Source organism: Lepus europaeus, chromosome 15 (genome assembly GCF_033115175.1).
Source record: "Lepus europaeus isolate LE1 chromosome 15, mLepTim1.pri, whole genome shotgun sequence".
NCBI lineage: Eukaryota > Metazoa > Chordata > Mammalia > Lagomorpha > Leporidae > Lepus > Lepus europaeus.
The window spans coordinates 10,807,507-10,831,527 of NC_084841.1; the positions used below are offsets into that span (position 1 = coordinate 10,807,507).

At 42.6% G+C, this 24,021-nt stretch overlaps 1 protein-coding gene across 2 annotated transcripts in view; it reads left to right on the plus strand.

Annotated features, from left to right (window-relative positions):
* Positions 1 to 24,021, plus strand: part of TRIO (trio Rho guanine nucleotide exchange factor) — a 387,461-nt gene that overhangs the window by 133,846 nt on the left and 229,594 nt on the right. For both annotated transcript variants that reach the window (XM_062211811.1, XM_062211812.1), the window contains exons 2-3: positions 4,996 to 5,070; positions 17,798 to 17,912. In XM_062211811.1, coding sequence (XP_062067795.1) covers positions 4,996 to 5,070; positions 17,798 to 17,912 — 190 coding nt within the window. The remainder of the gene's footprint in view (positions 1 to 4,995; positions 5,071 to 17,797; positions 17,913 to 24,021) is intronic.

Below are 24,021 nucleotides of genomic sequence, written 5' to 3' on the forward strand. Positions count from 1 at the left end.
TATAGAAACCCTATTTTTTAGAATCCAAGTCTGATTTCCCCAATAGCATTTTACAAATATTGGTATAAAGATCTGAAGAGTAATGGCAGATATTATCATGTGAGTGTTCAAAACACATTCACTGTAGCCTTGACTAACTCCATTCTGTGCTGTGCTCATTGTCCCCTGTAGCTAGCATTTCATTAAAATCTTCATTGGTTTCTCCATCTCATGTAGTGAAATTTATTTTCAATTATAAAAGAATTCACTCTTTCTGCATGCTTTACTGTGGGCTTTATATAATTAAAAATTTTGTAATTAAGAAAATGGGTACAGCTAAATATTCCCTATTCTTGGCTGTTGTGTTATCTCCTTTCAAGTTGCCCTTTTTTCTACCCTTTGTCTCCATCCTTTTCTAATTTTACCAACATTCTCTTTCTGGCACCTGCATCTACCTATTAATATAACGATAACCCCACTTGGAATCACTTAGATGCCTGGTCTGTGGCCCAAAGGCAAGGTTTGGAACCTTGAAAGCAACTCTCCAAGATGCAATTCGCTGTTCTTTAACTTCTGTGTGCTCTTGGGCAGAGTGAGTGCTTCCAGGCAACAGTCATGCAGAGCACCACGTGATTGCTGTCGTTCTAACAGGTTTAGGAACCACAGCTGGATCCTTTAATGCAGAACCCAGAAAGCATTAGGAGTTGAGTCTTATCTGCTGTGTAATCTAAAATCACTGGAATAGCACAGAAGCCATTTATTTTTAACTTTGGAAAACATTTTTTATAGCCACATATTCTGCTTTATAAATAACTCTCCAGGGCATGGAACAGAACCTGCCTTTTTGATCTGAGGAACTTTCATGGTTGGGTTCTTCCTACTTTTCATCAAAAGTTACGTGATACATTTAATCTGGTTTTAGTATTTAAATGTGCTTACTGAGTCCTCTGCTTATTAGCTAAGTTTTTTAAACTTAGGTGACCATTATAGCCACAAACTCTAATTTTTTTGTGTGCCTTTACATTTCTGCTATCTTTTCTATTTTGTATTTTAGAAGTTTTATTGACAATTTAAATCAAGTTACATCTCTTTTATTGTGCCAGATTCAACAAAAACATTGCATTGAAACTGTTGAGAATTTATATTCTAGTCCATATTTGGACATATTTGTATGTCACCATAAAAAAGCAACACCTTTCCACACTAATTTGTCATTGATCCATGCCTTTCCTGCTCTAAAAAGACTGTTACTTGATTTGGAGAGGAAATTGAAGGACTGGTAGGCTAGAAGAACTTCAGATGTAAGAGAACAAAGATAAGGCCACATGGGACTGCATCTGTGGCTCATAGAGGGCATAGAAAATTGAGATTTTCATCGTTAAGCTTTGTTTTCAACTAAGTATGATAGCCTTCCTGAAGGGTGGCTTGCAGTATGGCAACCCTAACTTGGGTCATCCACACCATCATGGGTATCCGTAAAGAGGTATGATTCACATAGTCAGCTGTGATAATCAAAAATGGTTTGGAATTCTTGTGACTCAAGCCACATACTAACGGTACTATGATTAGGACATTCTTCTTGGTCAGAGTTGTGTAACTCACAGATGGGATTCTGTTTCTGCAGTGTAGGAGCCTAGGACTGCAGTTAGTAATGACTGTTCTCTGGCCAGGGCACATGTAGGCATGGACTTGTGTGAATCACATGTATTTTTGTCATCTGAGCAAGAAAAGAGGAATCTTTTCAAATGCCTTTAGATTTGATATCTTATGTATCTATAGCTTCTAGTATTTCTATTATGTCGTCTCCTCCTCATTTGTCATAATCCTATAGCACTTTCTGCTGTTTATAAAACTTCCCATAGGGGTGGTGAAGGTTTTTTTTTTAAAGATTTATTTTTATTTATTTGAAAGGCAGAGTTACAGAGAGAGGAGAGAGAGAGAGAGAGAGAGAGAGAGAGAGAGAGAGAGAGAGATCTTCTATCTGCTGTTCATTCCCCAAATGGCTGTAACAGCCAGGGCTGGGCCAGGCCACAGCCAGGAGCCCAGAGCTTCTACCAGGTCTTCCACATGGGTGTAGGGGTCCAGAGACTTGGACCATCTTTCTCTGCTTTCCCAGGTGCATTAGTAGGGAGCTGGATCAGAACTGGAGCAGCCAGGTCTTGAACCAGCCCCTGTGTGGGATGCTAGTGTGGTAGAGGCTTGACCCACTATGCCACAATGCCAGCTCCAAGAGTGAGTGAGTGCTTAACCTAGAAGTTAAGACACTTGATTCTTACATCAGAGTACTTAGGTTTGATTCCTGGCCCAGCTTCTGACTCTAGCTTCCTGCTAATGTGCACCCTGAGAAGCAGTTGTGATAGCTCAAGTAATTGGTTTTCTTCTGTTTTCCTTAGTGATTATATTGTGTACCTGTCTCTTAGCATCAGCCCCAGCACAGCCCCATCTGTTGTGGCCATTTATGTACTGAACCATATATGGAAATTCACTCTCTTCCCAAATAAATAAATAAAATTTCCATAATATGCCTTATTTTATAGGTATTTCATTTCATTTCATTTTATTTTATTTTTTAGATTTATCTTATTTATTTGAAAGAGTTACAGAGAGAGAGAGAGATTGATCTATCATAAACCAACTCACTCCCCCACAAATGACTGCAATGGCCAGGCTGAAGCCAGAAGCCAAGAGCCTCATCTTGATATCCCACATGGGTACAGGAACCCAAGGATTTGGGCTATCTTCTACTTTCCCAGTGCATTGGAAAGGAGCTGGATTGGGAGGGAAGCAGCCAGAACTCAACTCAGTGCCCAATTAGGAAGCCTGTGTTGCAGGTGGCGGCTTAACCTGCCATGCCATAGCCCCTATAGGCGTTTATAAACATGGGTCTTTGAGGGTCTCTGTGGAGCATTTTTCCTCTGCATTTAACAAGTGCCATCCATCTCAGATGAAATCAGCATGGACTCAGTCTTTGTAGGCACATCCAGTGAATTATCATGACTGATGGTGTATTGGTGACACTGGATTGCCTCCATTCAAGAGTTTTGAAGGAACATGAGGATGAAATTGCAGAATTCCTGGCTCAGATGTTTGGCCTTTTATAAATAGTTACTGATTTCAAAGCTTGGTGGGTTGCCAGCGCAAAGCATGGTGCATTGAAAAGGAAGTGGCCTGGTGATCTGAGCTTTCTCGAGTGCATCTGTAACCTGACAAGGCACTGCCACTCAGCACTGCAGAACCTCAGGGCCTTCAGCAGAATGTGTTTTGCTGCAAAGTCTGTGGTAATTGTCAGCGTCATAGTTAAATCTCATTAAACTGGGTTCTTTGTACACATGAAGTATTCTAGGGACAGGAAAAATTTACTTAAATCACACCATTACCTCACTAATTCTTTGCTTCTATGAATGACATGACGTAGAGACTGGATTCTGTTATATTCTTCCCAGAGGTATTGATTTTACTGTTTATTTGTTTGCTTTAGCAGACAACTACTGAACCCAAACTACAAACTCTCTGGTATGAGCAGCAACTAGAATCTTGCTTGGTTCAGATGGTTAATCCATTAGCCTGGCTGCTGGAGCTTGCCTTGCATTTTCAGGCTTGGGGGATAGCAGAGATTTGGGCCAAGGTGATACACAAAATATGAGTCTCTTTTTCATTTCCAAGATTTCTCCTCTCCATTTCAGCTGTTGAGGTAGCCTTGAGTGTGTCTTGTTGCTTCTTCAACACCTCCACGTTGTTAACCTCAGCCTACAGCCCTAACAACAGCAAGTATACCCAGTATCATTTCCTTTTTCCAGGCCTGTCTCCTTGCTTTTGGTCACTTTACAGTGCTTTGAGAGGGTCATTGTGTTGTCTGGGGTGAGGCTGGTGCAGGGGAAACTGCTTAGTAACACCAGGAGTAGATGACCACTGATTTACTTTCAGTACTTTTCCCATTCTGAGTTTATTTGTTGAATTTGTTGTGTTACCAAGCTCACAGTTAAGATGCTTTTCTTATACTATTTTGGGAAAAATAAAACAAAAACAAAACAAAACAAACAAACAAACAAAAAAAAACAGAAGAATGGGGGTAGGGAAGTAGTCATTTATTTTTTTCTCTAGAGTTTGTTCTGCTAACAATAGTTTGTATGAGTGTCCCTGCATCTCTGTTAGAGGCCTTCAAGAGAAATATTGTCACGTAATTATGAGTATGAACATTTTTGAACCTGGATTCCCTTATAGATAATTAGCTTGGTGAACTGGGCAGAACTTGATTGGGCTGCAAGAATTCTGTGTGCATAGGTGGACATTGACTTGGCCAAAATTGCCTGCTGCATGCTTTCTTTCCCACTGTAGTCCTGCTTGGTCTTCTGAGATATTGTGGGGCTTGGGGAGAGTTTGCTATTTGGCAAGAACAGGTCCTTGGCCACCATGGAAGGTGGAGCAATACCTGGCTGTCTTACCACATCAGCAATGATATTCCTCCAGGGGGCTTGACCCAGAAAGCCTAGAAGGAGAGATCCAAAGAGAGTGGTGGCCAGTCCCTGGCTATTTATAATCCCTTTCCTGTACTCAACTTCTGCTTATTTTTAACCACACTCTGAAGGCTGATAGGAGGAGGCATTGAGCTCCCCCTAGAGGGTTTAATGTGCCACAAATAGCAGTTTTCACAAAGCAGTGTTGCCAGTGTCTAAATTAATCTGCAAGATTAAAATGAAGATTTGGTAAATGATCTGGACTGATTTCATATCCTGTTTTGTTGAAAATGAATCTTTGTGGCTAGAAATGGCTGGGAGCCTTTGGGGACACCAGGTTGTGCGTTTGTGCATACCTCATTGCTCAGCACTAAAATAAAAGAGTTCTGTGATCAGAGACTGTTCTTCATAGGCTCTTAACGTTTTCATGTGGTGAGTCAGTCGTTTAAGCTGACTGAATGGGTGTGAAGAAAGCTGGTGTGTTTGCATCGGATAGAATGGTTAAGAAATCCAGTGTCACTCAAGCAACTCAGTAATTTTATTTTCTTCTTATATATTTCAGGGTTTCGAAAAAATGATGAAATGAAAGCTATGGATGTGTTGCCAATTCTGAAGGAAAAAGTTGCATACCTTTCAGGTAAACTTTCTAATCTGCTTTATCTTCCTGCTCCAACACAGTATCAGAGTTTGACATACTATACCAGCTCCCCTGCCACCACACAGAACATTTCATTCGATTTTACCTGCCTTATTGTTATACCATTTCCCTGACAAGTTGGTGTCTAGTCATAAGTTAGGTAGATTTGGTGATGAAAATGTGTCACTCATTCAGCATTTAGCTATTTTGCACTAATGAGTTAAGTAAAACAATTGGCTTTTAAAATTCAATCATCTAAGCAAAGATGGTGGACATATGACCGAATATGATTGTGTCCTGGATCTTTTGCCTCTGCCTCTTGTCCTGTAGTTCCTGTTGCCTCCTCTCTGGGGAGAGGAAGAAGCCTGCTTACTTTTGAGATCTCCTGCTTAGGGGCTGTCTGGTCCTGGGGTTACTAGAACCCATGTCATGAACCATAAAGTCCCAGAGATAGCAACAAAGCTGAGTCCTTACTTCCTTGTAGAACCCATGCCGTGGACCCTGTTCCTGTGCAGCACAGACACAGGTAGCCATGGGCTGTGAGGCACCTAATTAACTACTCCTCCTCTGTGCACAGGCACTTGGGTTTAGGCCTCTCTTTCGGTTGCCTCCTTTAGAACTCCAACCCACAAGTGCATAAACACACACAGCTACTGGTATTAATGACACCTTTTGTCTTTACTTAATATATACTAAATTGATCTTCTGTATATAAAGATAATTGAAAATGAATCTTGATATGAATGGAATGGGAGAGGGAGCGGGAGATGGGAGGGTTGTGGGTGGGTGGGAAGTTATGGGGGGGAAATGCCATTGTAATCCATAAACTGTACTTTGGAAATTTATATCTACTAAATAAAAGTTTAAAAAAAATGACACCTTTTGGGCATGAGTCCACTGATTCCAAAACAAAGGTTTACAGAACTCCGCTGTGTTTTAGCAGGAAGTAAATCTATAGATTGTCCCATGCTTTTAGACAGTCTTCCTAGATGTGTTTCCCTTGATAAATTTTTATCTTTCTCAGGCGGGCATAATATTACTGATCTGATGCATCCTCTTGAACACATTTCATCTTAATTTGTAACACTGCTAGCTGTTTTTATATGTTTTATATGTCCTTTGGGCATGGGTTACTGGTATATATTTAGGATGTAGTTTCCTAGGTGTTTTGCTAATCTTGATATGCTTCCCATCCAGCAGTGTTTCCTGGCCCCTAGCAAATAATATTTGATGAAGTAAATCTAATTTACCATACATTTGGAAGGTAACTAGTATAATAGAAGAGTCTAAGAAGTACATGATAAGAAGAAAGTGCTTTAAATTATTGGAAATGCATGGTAAAGATTAAAAAATAAATAACCTCCTGCCTTATAACGTACTGAGTTGTTTTTTGTTTTAAGACTTATTTATTTGAAAGACAGAGTGCAGAGAGGCGGAAGTAGGGACAGATCTTCCATCTGCTGATCCACTCCCCAAATGGCCACAATGACCAGAGCTGGGCCCATCAGAAGCTGAGAGCCTGGAGCCTGGAGCCTCCTCTGGGTCTCCCACATGTGTGCAGGGGCACAAAGACTTGGGCCATCTTCTACTGCTTTCCCAGGCCATAGCAGAGAGCTGGATTGTAAGTGGAGCAGCCAGATCTCAGAACTGGCACTCACATCAGATGCCGGCACTGTAGGTGTGGCTTCACCCAGTACGCCACAGCTCCAGCCTGATACACTGAGTTTTAAAGGCACATTTATTTGTTGTTTTGTAATCATTTACTCGCAAACTGTGTAATATGGACTTGTGTCAATATTGCAAACTCCTGATTTCATGGTTTATGATAGATTTTAAAGTTAATATCATTAGAAAACTCTACTTTTACATATTAGAAGCTTCTGTAAGGAAGGCTTAAAAAATGCTGATTCTACATGTTTATCAGGGTTTTTTTTAAATATTTATTTATTTATTTAAAAGTCAGAGTTACACAGAGAGAAGGAGAGACAGAGTAAGAGAGAGGGAGAGGCCGGCGCCGTGGCTTATCAGGCTAATCCTCCACCTTGCGGCGCCGGCACACCGGGTTCTAGACCCGGTTGGGGCGCCGGATTCTATCCCGGTTGCCCCTCTTCCAGGCCAGCTCTCTGCTATGGCCCGGGAAGGCAGTGGAGGATGGCCCAAGTGCTTGGGCCCTGCACCCGCATGGGAGACCAGGAGAAGCACCTGGCCCCTGGCTTCGGATCAGCGAGATGCGCCGGCCGCAGCGGCCATTGGAGGGTGAACCAACAGCAAAAAGGAAGACCTTTCTGTCTCTCTCTGACTATCCAAGAGAGAAGTCTTCCATCCACTGATTCACTCCCCAACTGGCCACAATGGCTGGAGCTGTGCTGATCCAAAGCTAGGAGCCAGGAGCTTCTTCTGGGTCTCCCATGCAGGTGCAGGGGTCCAAGGACTTTGGCCATCTTCCACTACTTTCCCAGGCCATAGCAGAGAGCTGGATCGGAAGTGGAGCAGCCAGTCTTGAACCGGCGCCCATATGGGATGCTGGCATTGCAGGAGGCTCTACCTGCTATGTCACAATGCCGGTCCCGTTTATCTGTGATGAGAGCACCATTCCTTCCATTTCCTCTTGTGTTTCTAAACCTCTTGTTCCATCTTCTTAATGTGAGCACGTGTAGAAGAACACATAAAGAGAAGTGAAGGTTAAATTTGCTAGTTTTTATTTGTGTCCATTCTTTTATTAGGCAGTTAATACAGGCTATATTAGCAATAATATTTTAATCTGTCAAAACTAAAACTCTTTACATTCTAACTAGAGAAATAAAATCAGTCTTTTACATTTTCATAAATCTTTCAAAAACCTTAAATTTTGCAGAGTTAATTAGAGTTGATACCTTTGATGGGAAGGGAAGTTTTTCAGTTGCTGCAAATTAAAATGCAACTGTTTTAAAATACTAGTAATAGTAGTATTCCACCAGCTGTATTGGCCATGTGATGTGAGTAGGTGCTGCTTTATCCACTTTGCCACAACGCTGGCCCCATTATGTGTGTTTAAAAGAACATACACTTTAAAATGAGAACTGATGCCAGGACTTCATCTTAAATTTACAGTTCAAATTTAGAATTTATAGATATTTTATTGTAAAAAATCTTTGGTTTTATATTTTATCTTTTTCCTTAAGCTACAAATCTTAATTTCTATTTTTCGCAATATAATTATTATCTTGGAATATTAATATTATTATCATGGTATAATTATAAAATATAATTTATATAGATACAAATGTGTGTTGGTTTTTGAGAGGGCCTCAGGGTGTATATTTTCACTAGGGACATACAGTCTTAGTAGTAAATGTTAAAGTCACATGAAACAATTTCTCTCCATGTAGATATGCTACCAATATGGAACTCAGGTTCATTTGTTTCATTTTGCTTTACATTTTTAAGGTTTTTTTTTGAGATTTATTTATTTATTTATTTGAAAGGCAGAGTTACACAGAGAAGGAGAGGCAGAGAGAGAGAGAGAGAGGGAGGGAGAAAGGGAGGGAGGCATCTTCTATCCGCTGGTTCACTCCCCAATTGGCCACAATGGCTGGAGCTGCACCGATCCAAAGCCAGGATCCAGGAGCTTTTTCTGGGTCTCCCATGTGGGTGCAGGGGCCCAAGGCCTTGGACCATCTTCCACTGCTTTCCCAGGCCATAACAGAGAGCTGGATGGGAAGTGGAACAGCTGGGACATGAACCAACGCCCATATGGGATGCCAGCACTGCAGGCAGCAGCTTTACCCGCTATACCACAGCGCCGGCCCCAACATTTTTAAGGTTTTTAAGAAAAAAAAAAAAAATATATCCCATGGCCGGCACCGTGACTCAACAAGCTAATCCTCCGACTAGCGGCGCCAGCACCCCGAGTTCAAGTCCCGGTCGGGGCGCCGGATTCTGTCCCGGTTGCCCCTCTTCCAGGCCAGCTCTCTGCTGTGGCCCAGGAGCGCAGTGGAGGATGGCCCAAGTGCTTGGGCCCTGCACCCCATGGGAGACCAGAAGCACCTGGCTCCTGCCTTCAGATTAGCGCGGTGCGCTGGCCGCAGTGCACCGGCCATGGCGGCCATTGGAGGGTGAACCAACAGCAAAAGGAAGACCTTTCTCTCTCTGTCCACTCTGCCTGTCAAAAATAAAAAAAAAATAAATCCCCTAATTTTGCTTTAGTATTAAGTTAAACACACTACTCTAGGATAGTAACAGAAAAAATGGAAAGATATGGTTAAAATTAAAAGATGTGGTTAAAAAAAAGTAATTTCTATTCTTGTGTTCTCTACCCTGTGCTTTCCTTCTCCTTTAGAAAACCTTTATTATATATATAAAAAAAGTTTCTGGTTTATTTCTTTTGCTTTTAAAAGGTGAGCAAATCAATAAATGTATTGATTTATTTATCTACTTTTTTTTGGCTATGAATTATTTATTTCCTGGGAAATTCCATCCATCACTGAATAAAAGGTATCCAACATCTAACTCCAGAATCAATTTCAAACCCAGAAATCACATTCCTTTTATCTCTCATTTTTAAATACTTCCACGTGCCTACTTCATTCAATAAATCTCCTTTTATACAAAGAATTTCAAAATAGAATGACTAGTCACTGGTTAGATGTGAGCTATGTAACCTGGGAGAATTTCCTTTGCCCATCAATCTATTGGGGTCTTTATACTCTGTAAAGTGTCAGTTGAGTTGTTTTTTTTAAGCTGTTTTGTTTCTTTAGCCCATTTAACCTCTAACTCTGACTCAGTTTTGGAAACATGGGACTGGAGTTCAGATGTTCCTCCCAAGTCACAGTCCAATTGTTGCAGACAGGCAAAAGGTAGAGGTTTCAGATTGTTCTTAACAGCCTCTCAAAAGCAGAAACCTGGCGTGTGCATTTGGTCTAGAGGGTAAGATGACTGTATCCCACATCAGAGAGCCTGGGTTCAAATCCCAGCTCTGGCTCCTGATTCCAGTACCCAGCTAACGTGGACCCTGGGAGGTAGTGGTGGTAGCCCAAGTAATTGAGTTCCTGCCACCCACTATTGAGTTCCCAGTTCCCTGCTTCAGCCCAGCCTAGTCCCAGCTTTTGCAGGCATTCGGAAAGCAAACCAGCAAATGTGAGCTCTCTCTGTGTGTCTCTCTGCCTCTCAAAATAAATACTTTTTTAAAAAGTAAGAAACACAAAGCTGCAAACTCCGATTACTAGCCACTGACTTCCCAACTTAAATTCACTCCATATACTTGCCTCAGATTATGGCATAAAGTAGAAAAACTAAAATATACTCAGATTGTAACAAATGCTGCTTTCATTTGAAATCTAGATAATTGAAACTAAAAAACTATTTTGGTTATTTTCTATTTTCCCCTTTTCTCTGACTTTGCTGGCATAATTGTAAATGCTTGCAACCAGTGAGCTTTCAGATGAGTGGAGTTCATTGGATAGTAGGGTACCGTTGTCTTGGTTTTAGTTTAGTTAATGTATTTGCAAATGACTCACGATATTTGGGATAGACCCAATCCCTTTAAAACACAGATTAAATGACAGCGTATGACAACTATCTGTGTACTCAGTCAGGTTAGGTCATGGCACTGTGTGCGGGTGGTGAGTGGGGGAAATCTGTCACAATGCCTTCTGGAAGGTTTTCCCCGCTCTGTTCCTTCCACCACATGAACTAAAATGAGCAAGCATCAGCTCCTTTTGGATACGGTCATCCTCTAAGTCCAGGAGCACATGTGTTCAAGCTCTTCTGCACAGGGCTGGTCTATGGGTTCTGTCATTGGAGAGGACCAAACGTCCATCCCATGCTCTAGGGAGATGTTGTGGAGAACACAAGCCAAGATGAAATGACTGGACCTCTTCAGTGAGTACTGCAGTGCCCTCTTGGGGCCATCCAGGCAGTGGAAGCATGAGCAGCGGGATCAGAAGGTTTTCTTGATAACCATGTGCGTTGTAGAATGGGCCATAGTGTAGCAATATTTGGCTGAAATTTCAGGAATATGAAGTGGGGTCATGAGCCAGGTGCAGAGAAAGAAGGAGCTGTCACCAGGAATCTAGCTATCTTTGTGCATCCCAGCTTCAAACTGACTATTAGAGAAGACTGCTGCAGCCCAGCCTAGTCCTGTGGACTGCCTGGCCAGTTCGTCTCCATGGTCATCAGGGCCCCTCTGATGTCACACACCATCAGCAAGTTTAAAGAATGCAGATCATTGTGGTTCATGTAGGAGAGGTCTTTGGCACTGGGTGCCTTGATTGCACATGGATACAGTCAACTACTCCTGTTACCCCTGGCATCCCTGTGAGCTGGTAGAATTCATCCTTCAGAGCTTTCACTGAGGCTTCAGTGGTTGGAAAGGAAATGAACTGTGAGGTCCTTTCCACAAGCCTTTCGGCAACATTGACAATGCAGCGACTCAGAGAGAGTCATAGACTGATTCCAGTAGCATCTCCCATCCAAGTCTGGAAGGAACTGGAGACATAAAAGTCCAGTGCTGCATGGATCTGTGTTTCTGGGCTAATAACCCTGGATCGCTGAATAGGTCTAGAAAGACTTGCTCCCAAGAGCTGTACTAAGTAATAAATGAACTGCTGAGGAAAACCATACATGGACATCAAGTATTCACCAGTCACATCATCCAGCTTAAAACAGCCCACTGTCCAGTGACCTTGGCCAAAGAGCAAGAGATCAGAGTCCAGCACCATTATGGGTTTAGCCATGGAACACGTGAGTGTAGTCTCTCCTATCTGCTGCTTTTTCTGAACTCTTCCCAATGAAGGTGTTGGTGCAAAAAGGTATTTAAGGTATTTAACTACCAGTTAAATGGTTCTGGCATTTATAAACCTCTCTGAGGATGCCGGGTTACCAGCCAACTCCTACCCATCTACTTTCATGCCCCCTTCTGTGAGGCATAATGTATTCCATACCATTTTCTCAACCTCGTTGAGCTCATGTCAGAGACTGTTCTAGCCCTCAGCACACATAGTCCTGGCTTCTTTTCATGAAGTTGCGTATTACTCTGCTGTGTAAATAGAACACAGTTCACTGTTGATGGACATTATGTTCCTCTTTTATAGTAGCATTTTAGGGAGCAAGATGAAAACCCACCCTTAATAACTGAGGCTGAGGACAATAAGGTGGGGTTTGGTACATGGAGGTTTCCTGTCATAACTACTAAGCTTAGTTCTTTTTGTTTCCATTTTGCCAAGTGCTGCACCTTGTGGGAAGGGAACAGGGGTACTTCCTGTCCATCTTTCATGTTCTCCTTAGCATCTAGCGTAGTGTGAGACACCGGACTGAGAAGCAGGGCCTGCTGGGGCCTTCCCATCAGGCTATGAAGAGTTCTTTTGGCGTCTTCATGAGAAACATTCTGTGAGCCAATTTCTGGTTCTCAGGACCAGGCAAAGAGGAGAGCACATGAAAGAATGGGCTGGCCAGGTGTTTGGTTGCTCTTGGAGTGGAAGCCGGCTGAGCATCTTCCTGACAGAGTTGTATTATTTGATTGCACTCTTAGTAGACAATAGGCATCATTTCTCTCCAGAGCTTTCACCCGTAAGAGGTGCTTTTCATGGTCAGTGGGAGATGGACTGTGCCTGAAGGGTTGTTAGGAATAATTCTTGGTGGTGCTTTACTCCACACATTGACCCTGGGGCCACAGAGAGAAAAGTAGAATTGGTGCATTGAAATCTTCATTGTACTCCTCAAAGTGCCTTCCTGCAAGTTCATTCTAACTAGAAGAAAGGTGGAGTTCTTAATTCATTCGAAGAAAAAGAAGTGACTGGATCAGGCAGGGCCACGTTGCTCAAGAAAGTCATCTGGAGCTTTCCATTTATTTAAGAGGAGGGAAATGGGGGTGGCACAGCAGTAAAGATGCCCACCTCCAATATGGGACTGCCTGGGTTTGAATCCCAGCTCCCCTTCCAATTTCAGCTTTCTGTTGATGCACTTTCTGGGAGGTAGCAGGTGGCGGCTCAAGTAGTTGGGTTCCTGCCACTCATGTGAGAGACTCAATTGGAGCTCCTAGCTCTGGGCTTTGACTTAGGCCAGCCCTGGACTTGCAGACAATTTGCTGAGAGAGAGAATACATTTCTACCTTTCAAATCTTAAAAAGTTACAAAAGAGAAATGAGGTAATTGGTTTTAAGACATCATTGTCAAAATAGGCATTTGTGGCCATAATGTAGGACCTTTTCAGCCTTCTTTCTGTTATCAAAATAAGCCTCAGTTCATTCAGTATCTGGTTTATTAGAATATTCATCAAGCATTTCCATGTTGAAGTTAACAAATACATAATAGTAGGTAATTTAGTTAATGTTTGGACTATGGAAGAAGAATGCATTCAGCAAATATTGAGTGCCTTTTACATACCAATCTCCTAGTTGGCATTGAGGGAGAGCACAAGAGGATTTCAAAGAATTCATGGAAGAAGGAAATCATAAGTTTATTTTGGTATATAACATTTTGAAATTAGTTTTTCAAAATAGACATTTCACATGAATTTTTGGAAGACCTCTTCATATACTAACATCAACAAATGAAACCAAAGTGCCTGCCCTAACGGAGCTTACTAACTAAGCAGAGGAAACAGGCAAACAAAAAGAATATATGAATTATATCATTTTCTAGTTGTTGAGAAGTGTTTTAGAGAAATAAAATGGGCTATTGATGAGGGAACGTAGAAGTGATGCGATTTTTTTTTTTTTTTTTTTTGACAGGCAGAGTGGATAGTGAGAGACAGAGAGAGAGAAAGGTCTTCCTTTTTGCTGTTGGTTCACCCTCCAGTGGCCGCTGTGGCCGGCGCATCGCGCTGATCCTAAGCCAGGAGCCAGGTGCTTCTCCTGGTCTCCCATGCAGGTGCAGGGCCCAAGCACTTGGGCCATCCTCCACTGCCTTCCCGGGCCATAGCAGAGAGCTGGCCTGGAAGAGGGGCAACCGGGATAGAATCCGGCGCCCCAACCGGGACTAGGACCCGGTGTGCCAGCGCTGCAAGGCGGAGGATTAGCCTGTTGAGCCACGGCGCTGGCCGTGATGCGATTTTTATATGAACTGAGAGAAAGAGAGAGAGCAAAAGGTCTTACTTCCGTTGGTTTACCCCACAAATGGCTGCTACGGCCGGGGCACTGTGCTGATCCGAAGCCAGGAGCCAGGTTCTTCCTCCTGGTCTCCCATGTGGGTGCGGGGCCCAAGCACTTGGGCCATTCTCCACTGCCTTCCTGGGCCACAGCAGACAGCTGGACTGGAAGAGGGGCAGCTGGGACAGAACCGGTATCCCAACCAGGACTAGAACATGGGGTACTTGCGTTGCAGGTGGAGGATTAGCCTAGTGAGCCATGGCGCCGGCTGAAGAGAGCATCCTTTACCCTCCCCACACTGGCTCACTCCACAAGTACCTGCAACAGACGGGGCTGGACTAGGGCAAAAGCAGGGCACCAGGTCAGAGTACAGATCTCCCATATGGGTAGTAGGCACCCACCACCATCACTGCTGCCTCCCAAATTCTACATTAGCAGGAAGCTAGACTCAGGAGCCAGAGGCAGATATCGAACCCAGGCACTCCAATTTGGGATGTCGTCTTTTTAACTAATGTCATAACTGCTAGCTCATCCCTCTTCTTGCTTTTTCACCAAGGCAGCATTTGGCTAGGGGATAATCCTTACTGAGCTGTGTTAGAATATAGATATAGGGGCCAGCACCATGGCTCACTTGGCTAATTCTCACCCCGGGTTCTAGTCCCAGTTGGGGCTCCAGGTACTAGTCCCAGTTGCTTCTCTTCCAGTCCAGCTCTCTGCTGTGGCCTGGGAGGGCAGTGGAGGATGGCCCACGTGTTTGGGTCCCTGCATCCACACGGGAACCTGGGAGGAAGTACCCGGCTCCTGGCTTCAGATCGGCGCAGCGCCGGCCATGGCGGCCATTAGGGGAGTGAACCAACAGAAGGAAGACCTTTCTCTCTCTCTCTCACTGTCTATAACTCTCTCTCTCTCTCACTGTCTAACTCTGCCTGGCAAAAAATAAATTTAAAAAAAAAAAGAATATAGGTACAGAAGATAGAATATATAGAATATGTATAGAAGATAGAGGTCACACGCCTAGATTCCTTGTAACGTTGGCAGGTAAGGAAATGCATTTCCTGCCCTTTTCTCTGCATTGTGGAAACCAAGGTGCTGAGTTTCCCATCTATGAAATTGGGCTGACTTCTAACTTAACTGCCTCACTGTGAGGCTAGGGTTTGACATCAGATACACATGGTCAAGATGTCTAACATGGCTTATTGGCATTTTATTTTTCCTGTGGAATCAAACATGATGTTGCATTTCAGAAACATTTGAAAACTTCAGAATGGTTGTCCAGAAAAAATGTTGGGCTTGTCTTTTCCAAAACTGAGAAATGCTTTAATCCAAAAATCACATAATATAGTTTTTTAAAAAATCAAGGTGTCTATAATATGTCTATAATATGTATTGATCGATGATTTTTTTTTAATAAAAGAGATTGACTCTTAGAATAAAAGATCTTGGGAAATGGAAAATATTGAAACCATTGTTTGTCTTGGAGAAAATAGTATTCTAAAAAAAATGGAATAATTTAGCATAATTTCCATTATCCTGAAAATAGCACTAGATATTTAAGATGACGACTGGCGCTGATCTAACAGCCATTATGGCAATACTGATTCTTATTTTTAATTGTACTTTTCATTGAGAAACATTGCCTCCAACAAAGGCCTCCAAAGCCCATTATTTAATTTTCAGACATTTGTGTTACTTAAACAAAAACAAAAACCTCAAACTCAAGACCTTAGTGTGAAAGATTGCATTGGTCCTTGTCAGGACAAAGGGCTTGGCTGTGAGAATATGGCATAAGTACCTTGTGATTATTTTAGCTCTCAGAGGCTACATGTCTTTGTTTATAAGCTGGAGTGTAAAGCCCATTAACGTAAGAGTTGTTGTGAGGACCACATCATAAGGTAAATGTGGAGCACATGCTACCTACCGGTATCTGTCTATTGGTTCCTATGACTTTTCCCATTTTATACCTGAATTACTGGATTTACAAACGATTCTTGACCTTCACTAAATTGTATAACTGGCCAGTACTCATGGAATGTTTTTAGTAGTTGCAATCAGACATAGGTTTCAGTACTGTTTAGAATGTGAGGGTGTACTCAGTCATTATAGGAAACTGTAAAATCTATATTGGTAAAATATGTTTCTAAAATACTAGCTTTCCTGCATTTTTGTTTGTTTTCCTAAAGGAAATAATTTTTTTTTTTAAGATTTATTTATTTATTTGAAAGGCAAAGTTACAGAGAGGCAGAGAGAGAGGTCTTCCATCCACTGGTTTACTCCCCAGATGGCGACAATGACACGGCCAGAGCTGTGCCGATCTGAAACCAGGAGCCAGGAGCTTTTTCCGGGTCTCACATGTGGGTGACTTGAACCAACTTCTACTGCTTTCCCAGGCCATAGCAGACAGCTGGAGCGGAAGTGGAGCAGCCGGGACTTGAATACTGCAGGCAGCAGCTTTTACTGCTGAGCCACACCACTGGCCCTGTTTGTTTCTTTACTTGCTTGCTTTTCCGTTTTTCTCTCTCCTGACAATTTTTCATGCACAAAAGATAATTGAGCTTTATACTATTGCTTAAATTCGGAGATCCAAGTAACATGGTCAGAGTTGTAAAAGTACTTCAGATGTCCACTTGAAAAGGCAAAATTTTCTTTCTGTATTTTCCTGAGACTCCTGATGACAGTAACAAATGTGAGTTTTGCAAAAAGTGTTCAGTGATCCCAGGCTGACTTCATTAGCATTTTATGTATGTTAAAGAGAAATGCCTGTTGGTCAAAGCCAGCTCTTGAGATTTGTACCCTTAGTGTATGACAATTTTTCTCAAGCCTTTTTTAGTTCTGCTATAAAATTATTTTGTGCCAGTATCTCTATTTTGCATGTATGGCTTGTGTAAGAGATCGGCAGACTTGACCGTTGTGGAGGTCAAGGGCCATAGACCCCAGAATATTTAGTCATCAGTGTAAAGTTTGAAAAACATTCTTTTTTTCCTCTTAAGATTGAGAACTCGGGGCTGGCGCTGTGGCTCACTTGGTTAATTCTCCACCTGTGCTGCCGGCATCCCATATGGGCGCCAGGTTCTAGTCCCGATTGCTCCTCTTCCAGTCCAGCTCTCTGCTGTGGCCCTGGAAGGCAGTGGAGGATGGCCCAAGTGCTTGGGCCCCTGCACCCACATGGGATACCAGGCTCCTGGCTTCAGATCGACACAGCGCCAGCCGTAGTGGCCATTTGGGGGGGGGGGGGGTGTGAACCAACGGAAGAAAGACCTTTCTCTCTCTCTCTCACTGTCTAACTCTACCTGGGGGGGAAAAAAGAAAGAAAGAAAAGAAAAGACTGAGAACTTGGTATAAAAAGCACAGTGTACCTGGAATTCTTTTTTTTTTTTTTTTTTTTTTTATCGCCAAACATGAAATAAAAGAGTTTATTCCAACATGTTGGAAGAAAAAGGCATGTGGCCTGCACAATTCAGATTTCCTTTGAATCCTTGGGGGATAAATAACCTCACCCTATTTCAGATGAAAAAAGGATTCTTGCCTTTGGATAGCCCTTCCTTCCCGACTGTGTAGTTGGTTTAGGTGGGGTTTCTGCAGAGTGAGTTGACAATGGTGCTAGACTTCTGATGGCATGTCCCAGCTTGCCTGTGTCTCAGTGTGTTCCCCGTATTTTCATTTTAGGTGGTAGAGATAAACGTGGAGGTCCCATCTTAACATTCCCGGCACGCAGCAATCATGACAGAATACGACAGGAGGATCTCAGGAGACTCATTTCATATCTAGCCTGTATTCCTAGGTAAGTTCTGTGTTGCTTATGATTTGTCACTTTTTTCTTAAAGAGATGTGCCACTGTATTCTTTAGAAAACAGCTGAATGGAAGCCTACATTCCAAGCCAACAAAGCAGCCAACTATGATCTTTGTCCTTATTTCCATTTTACTGTCTAGTTTAAAACATACTGGGTGCAGAGACAAGAAGGCAGGTGCTTTGTAGGGAAGAGCTTTGTGTGTTAGTGGTGAATTTGAGATACTCACTAAGCTGGGATTTTAGGATGTGAAGCCTAAGTTAGAAATCAAGCAGAGTAATTGCTGGTATTTCTGGTAAAAGACAGTGGACTGAATGATCAGACATGAGGTGCTGTTTTTGATAATAGATTACTGTCTCTGTGCTGAGTTTCTGTTGATTTGTAGCATGAAGTAGGTGGGACATCAGAGGTCCTTATTAGCTTACACACTGGCATCAGTTTGGGAATGGCGTTAAATTTGGGACTACATTAGTGATAGTCTGGGAGATTTTTAGTGTGAATGCTGAAGAACACCAAGATCAAGCAATGTTTCATTTTCCGGAGAGACCTCAAGGAGAGGAGTGGTGCATCCTAGGCATGTGTCCTGTGTCTGTACCTGAGGAAATGAATCTGCTTGTTTTCTTGGAATGTGCTACTGATATGTTATTTGTTGAGCTAACTGACCATGGGTAGGGGATGTTTTCCCTCCTACATCAGTATTTCCATTTAATTGTCCTAGTTATTTTTTGTAAAATGCAGTACTGCTCTGATGTAATCCCTGCCTGCAGTAGGAGATTGGTGTGTGCTGGAGGTTAGAGGGTGCCTCCCTATGAAGAAAGCAAAGTCCTTAGGGATCTCTTCCTTCCAGAAAGGCAGGTGCTTCAGGAGGGTGCAGTTGACCTAGAGCAGAGTGACAAGGCATCTCCTAAGATATTAAGTTAGTACACGTGATAGGCAACTCAGTTGCCTTTCATGGGCTAGAGTAGATGGTGACTGAAAGGAATGTGTTAAGCAAGAGAATGATGTCAGATGATCAATAGCAGTGTAATGAGTTTTAAGTTCAGATAAATGTCATAGAGCTCCTGCATGGTTGGCAACATTCTTGACCTGTGTAGGTTACCACTAACCAAGGATGACAGCTATGCCTTCTGTCCCAGACCTCTGCTGTGGCTAGCGAAGATCAGCTTTTTTTTTTTTTTTTTTTTTTAATTTAGTAAATATAAATTTCCAAAGTACAGCTTTTGGATTACAGTGGCTTTTCCCCCCCATAACTTCCCTCCCACCCGCAACCCTCGCATCTCCCGCTCCCTCTCCCATTCCATTCACATCAAGATTCATTTTCAATTCTCTTTATATACAGAAGATCAATTTAGTATATATTAAGTAAAGATTTCAACAGTTTGCACCCACACAGAAACACAAAGTGTAAAGTACAGTTTGAGTACTAGTTATAGCATTAATTCACATTGGACAACACATTAAGGACAGAGATCCTACATGGGGAGTAAGTACACAGTGGCTCCTGTTGTTGACTTAACAATTTGACGCTCTTGTTTATGGCATCAGTAATCACCCTAGGCTCTTGTCATGAGTTGCCAAGGCTATAGAAGCCTTTTGAGTTTACCAACTCCGATCTTATTTAGACAAGGTCATAGTCAAAGTGGAAGTTCTCTCCTCCCTTCAGAGAAAGGTACCTCCTCCTTTGATGGCCCGTTCTTTCCACTGGGATCTCACTCGCAGAGATCTTTCATTTAGATCTTTTTTTTCCCAGAGTGTCTTGGCTTTCCATGCCTAAAATACTCTCATGGGCTCTTCAGCCAGATCCAAATGCCTTAAGGGCTGATTCTGAGGCCAGAGTGCTGTTTAGGACATCTGCCATTCTATGAGTCTGCTGTGTATCCCACTTCCCATGTTGGATCGTTCTCTCCTTTTTAAATTCTATCAGTTAGTATTAGCAGACACTAGTCTTGTTTATGTGATCCCTTTGACTCTTAATCCTATCATTATGATCAATTGTGAACTGAAACTGGAAGATCAGCTTTTGTTCTGGCTGCTTTGACCTGCTGAGGTGTCCCTGGATTTTTCTGTGAGGATATCCTTTACAAGGAAGGAAGTTTGCCTTTTCCTCTGATTCTGGTGTTTTCTTGGGCTGCTGAACTATTGGAATCATAGATTTAAAAAGGAATTGAGAAGTTTTTTTTTTTTTTTTTTTTTTTTGGACAGGCAGAGTGGACAGTAGAGGGAGACAGAGAGAAAGGTCTTCCTTTTTGCCGTTGTTTCACCCTCCAATGGCTGCCGCGGTAGGCGGGACAGGATCGGTGCCCCGACCGGGACTAGAACCCAGTGTGCAGGCGCCGCAAGGCGGAGGATTAGCCTACTGAGCCGCGGCGCCGGCGAGAAGTTTTTTTTTTTAAGCACTCACCAGCCTTTGTGAATAGCAGTCTCTTCTATGGTTACTGCTTACCAAGTTTGTGTGTGTCACATTCTGTGCTGATGATGGGAAAAGAAATAGAGAAATACATAGGACAATGTAAAAATTTAAAAAATCCCTGCCAACTGAACTGATATTTGTCATATAGTTTGATTTAAAAAAATGAATTTGGTATTCAGGTGACTTAAAAAATTTTTAGAATACTATATACACATGTAACTGTGAGAGCTTGCCTTCTGTTTTTGAAACAGTGCTTGCCCAGCCTCAGCATTGGTCAGATTCTGTCAGTCTTGTTTTTCTCTCATTTTCCCCTGGAATATTTTATAACAAATCCCAAGATGAAACTTTGCTCATAAACACTCAAGTATGTAGGATGTTCCTTCATTGACTGAACAGTCACTTCATCTTGTCACCTAGGCTTGCTTTTGTATTTACAGTTTCAGATGCCGGTTTGCTTGTCCTTGGTTCATGAGCAAGTAAGAGAGGTGGAATTAAGTTGTAAATGATGCATTGGCTAAATGGTAATGGAAAAGGTTTCATGGGGGTTCAGAGAGAAGTAGAGATAAAATGAGTCCCCTTGCTGCCCACCCATGGTCCTGCAGGTTCACATTCTCCAGGCAGCCCTCAGCAGCACCTGTGCTGTTTGGTTTTAGTCAAATGATAGGGTCAGTAAACAGCAGCAGCCAGTTAATGGTGTGTGGTGTGTTTTTGGACAAGCTGTGTTTGTGTATAATTTGTGAACCTGATTGCTTGTTGTGGTTTCAGAGTAGTATAAACCCAGCTTCCCAGTGGTATTTATGACCTGGGGGTCTGTGAGATCTTTTTATCTGTCCATTGCTCTGGACCTTCTACCTCCTTTCCAGCTTTGAAGGTTGCCCTCTGGCTGTCCCACAGCCCAGTGGTCATAGGGCTCTCCATTCCATTTGCTACCAGAGTGTGCTGATGAGAGCATAGGGCTGAGAGTCAGATTATCTGGGACCTGGAATGAGTTAATTACCTTTATTGGTTTTCTGGTCTATGAAATGTGATGATAATCTGTGCATTGTGGTATCCTTGAGAATATTGAGTGAGGTTATTTATGTGCATCTGTCTCAGAAGGCATACAGTAGTTTCCTTCTTTCTGTTTAGCCTTCTCCTTTCCTTCAGTTGCTTTCCTGTGCATGCTTTCTAGAGGCAGGTTTCCCTGTTTTCTTGTACATGCCCTGCAGACTGTGCCCCTCATGGTTGAACATAGTGAGACCTGAGTAGCTATGAGTAGTTTAGTTATTAAGCTTGGGTCACCTCCCCCTTCCTTTTTTAAAAAACTAACATACACATGAACAGCTGGAGGAATAGGGTGATTAATCTATTGGCTTAATTTGCAAGGAAACATTCTATTCCCTGTATAGAAGAAACAAGTAATGGCAGCAGTTTTTGATGGTATCATTGGAATTCCTGCTGTGATAGAAACAGCAAGGCTTGAAATGTCTTTAGGTAGTTACTACTCTATCTGCTTGGATTATATTTTATGCTAATTATGTTCTAAAACATGTTGCCTTCTTTAGAATGATTTATAGTAGTAGCTAACTGAGTAAACCACTCTGAGTCTATTGTCACTAATGAAATAATGTGAGGTGTTTAGTTGATTCATGGACACTGCCATAGGAAGGTACTTTTTTTTTTTTTTAAGATTTATTTATTTTTATTTGAAAGTCAGAGTTACATAGAGAGAGGAGAGGCAGAGAGAGAGAGGTCTTCCATCCGATGGTTCACTCCCCAATGGCGGCAACGGCCGAAGCAGCGGCCGGAGCTGCACTGATCCAAAGCCAGGAGCCAGGAGCTTCTTCCGGGTCCCCTATGAGGGTGCCGGGGCCCAAGGACTTGGGCCATCTTTTACTGCTATCCCAGCCCATAGCAGAGAGCTGGATGGGAAGGGGAGCAGCTGGGACTAGAACAGTTGCCCATATGGGATGCCGGCGCTTCCGGCCAGGGCGTTAACCCACTGCACCACAGTGCCGGCCCCGGAAGGTTCTTTCTTCATTCAGGAACTCAGGACAGTAGACTTCTTCTTTATTGGAGACTGTGTAGAGAAGAAGATATCAGTTTTATGTAGATTTTCTTTATCTCACCAATGACATGAGGTTCTTAGTTTATACAACTAAAATAGCTGGGCAGTCACATTTTCCAAAGAGGCACCCTGTTTCCTTTCTGTCTTCCATGTAGAGTAGAGGCTTGGAGGCCTTCTCCTGTAGGCAGCTGAACATGTTCATTAGCTGCTCGCAAAAAGGAGCCAGCTTCAGGGCTGTTTGTAAGTCCCCGCTCTGTTCATAGTGATGGCTTTTAACTTGATGAAGACAGATGGCTGAAAGGCTGTGCATTCCCAGCCCAGCGCGTGTGCTGTTTTCCTTACTGGGTGGTAACAGTTTGATCCTGGAGAAGAATTAGTTAATCCTCCTGTAAACCACGGGAACCCAGCACGTTTTCGGTTTTGTTGCTTTCCCTCTCATTCATGTTGTTAAGCCTGGGGTCATCTGGGATCTCTTTTAAGCCCCTTTTAAAGCAGGGGGTCTTTGCAGTTTGTGGAGGAAGACATGGGAATTTGTCTTGATGTGGTGAAGACTGATGCTGAAAGTGCAGGCTACCATACAGGGACTAATAAAACAAACAAAACACAGAGCTTCAGTTTTATAGTGTGTCTGTGGTATAGGGTGGCAGAATCTGTGGGTCTGGAGTAGAAGGTGTTGGCAGGGTAGCAGGCTTCGTCTACAGAGCTTGGCTTGCAGGCATGTGTCTGCTCCCAGCATCTCTGCAGCCCTGGAGTTCCTGTGGAGTAGATTCTTGCAGGACACAAACCCCATTGGAGCCCAAGAAAGTCCAGAATGCTTAATTTCCAGGATTTGAGAGACTTTAGAGACTTTAGAAGACATGTTATCCCTGTTGACTCTAGGTTTTGTGAAGGAAGACAGCAAACAATACCTAGTTTGTGGTCCAGGACCTACCTTCTTGGGATGGGGAGATGTGGTAGCACAAAATGTGGCACATTTGGGCCAAATGTTAGCTCATTTTCAGTTTTACATTCATATAGAGGTAGAAGTTAGTTTTCCACTTTTGAGTGGTAAGCTGGGCTGCTGCATCAGTTGGTTTTCCCTCCATGGCCTTAGCACCATGTTCCTATCCCTGGGAGCTGCTTATCTGGTAGGGGTTTATGCCAGAGATTTTGGAGTCTTTATGTAATGCCCCTTCTCATATTGATGTCGATGTCACTTTACATCAGTGAAACTTGGAATGCCACCTACTCTGATGTTGGGAATCCAGATAAGGAAGGGAATGGGATATGTGAGGAAAGTGGGAGGAATAGTAGGGAGCAAGCATAAAAATTGGTTTTAATTTTGACTTGACCTTTTAAGAGAAAATACTAAGTCAAGAAAGCATGATACTGGTTTTAATTTTGACTTGTTTTATTTTTCTTTCTAACATTACTTAGTGATTGTAATTAATGCTCTGAGTTTTTAAAATGTGATATTAATATAAAGATTTAATGAAGTGCATAAATATAATTCTAAGAATATAGTGATACTTCCTTCGCCCTCTTTTTCCTTCCCTCCCTTCCTTCCTTCTTTTCTTTTCTTTTCGAGAGAAGTGTTCTGGGTTTTTAGTGGAAGCTGATTTTTCAGGATGATTTCCTGAAGGAGAAAAGTGTCAAATGTCTCAC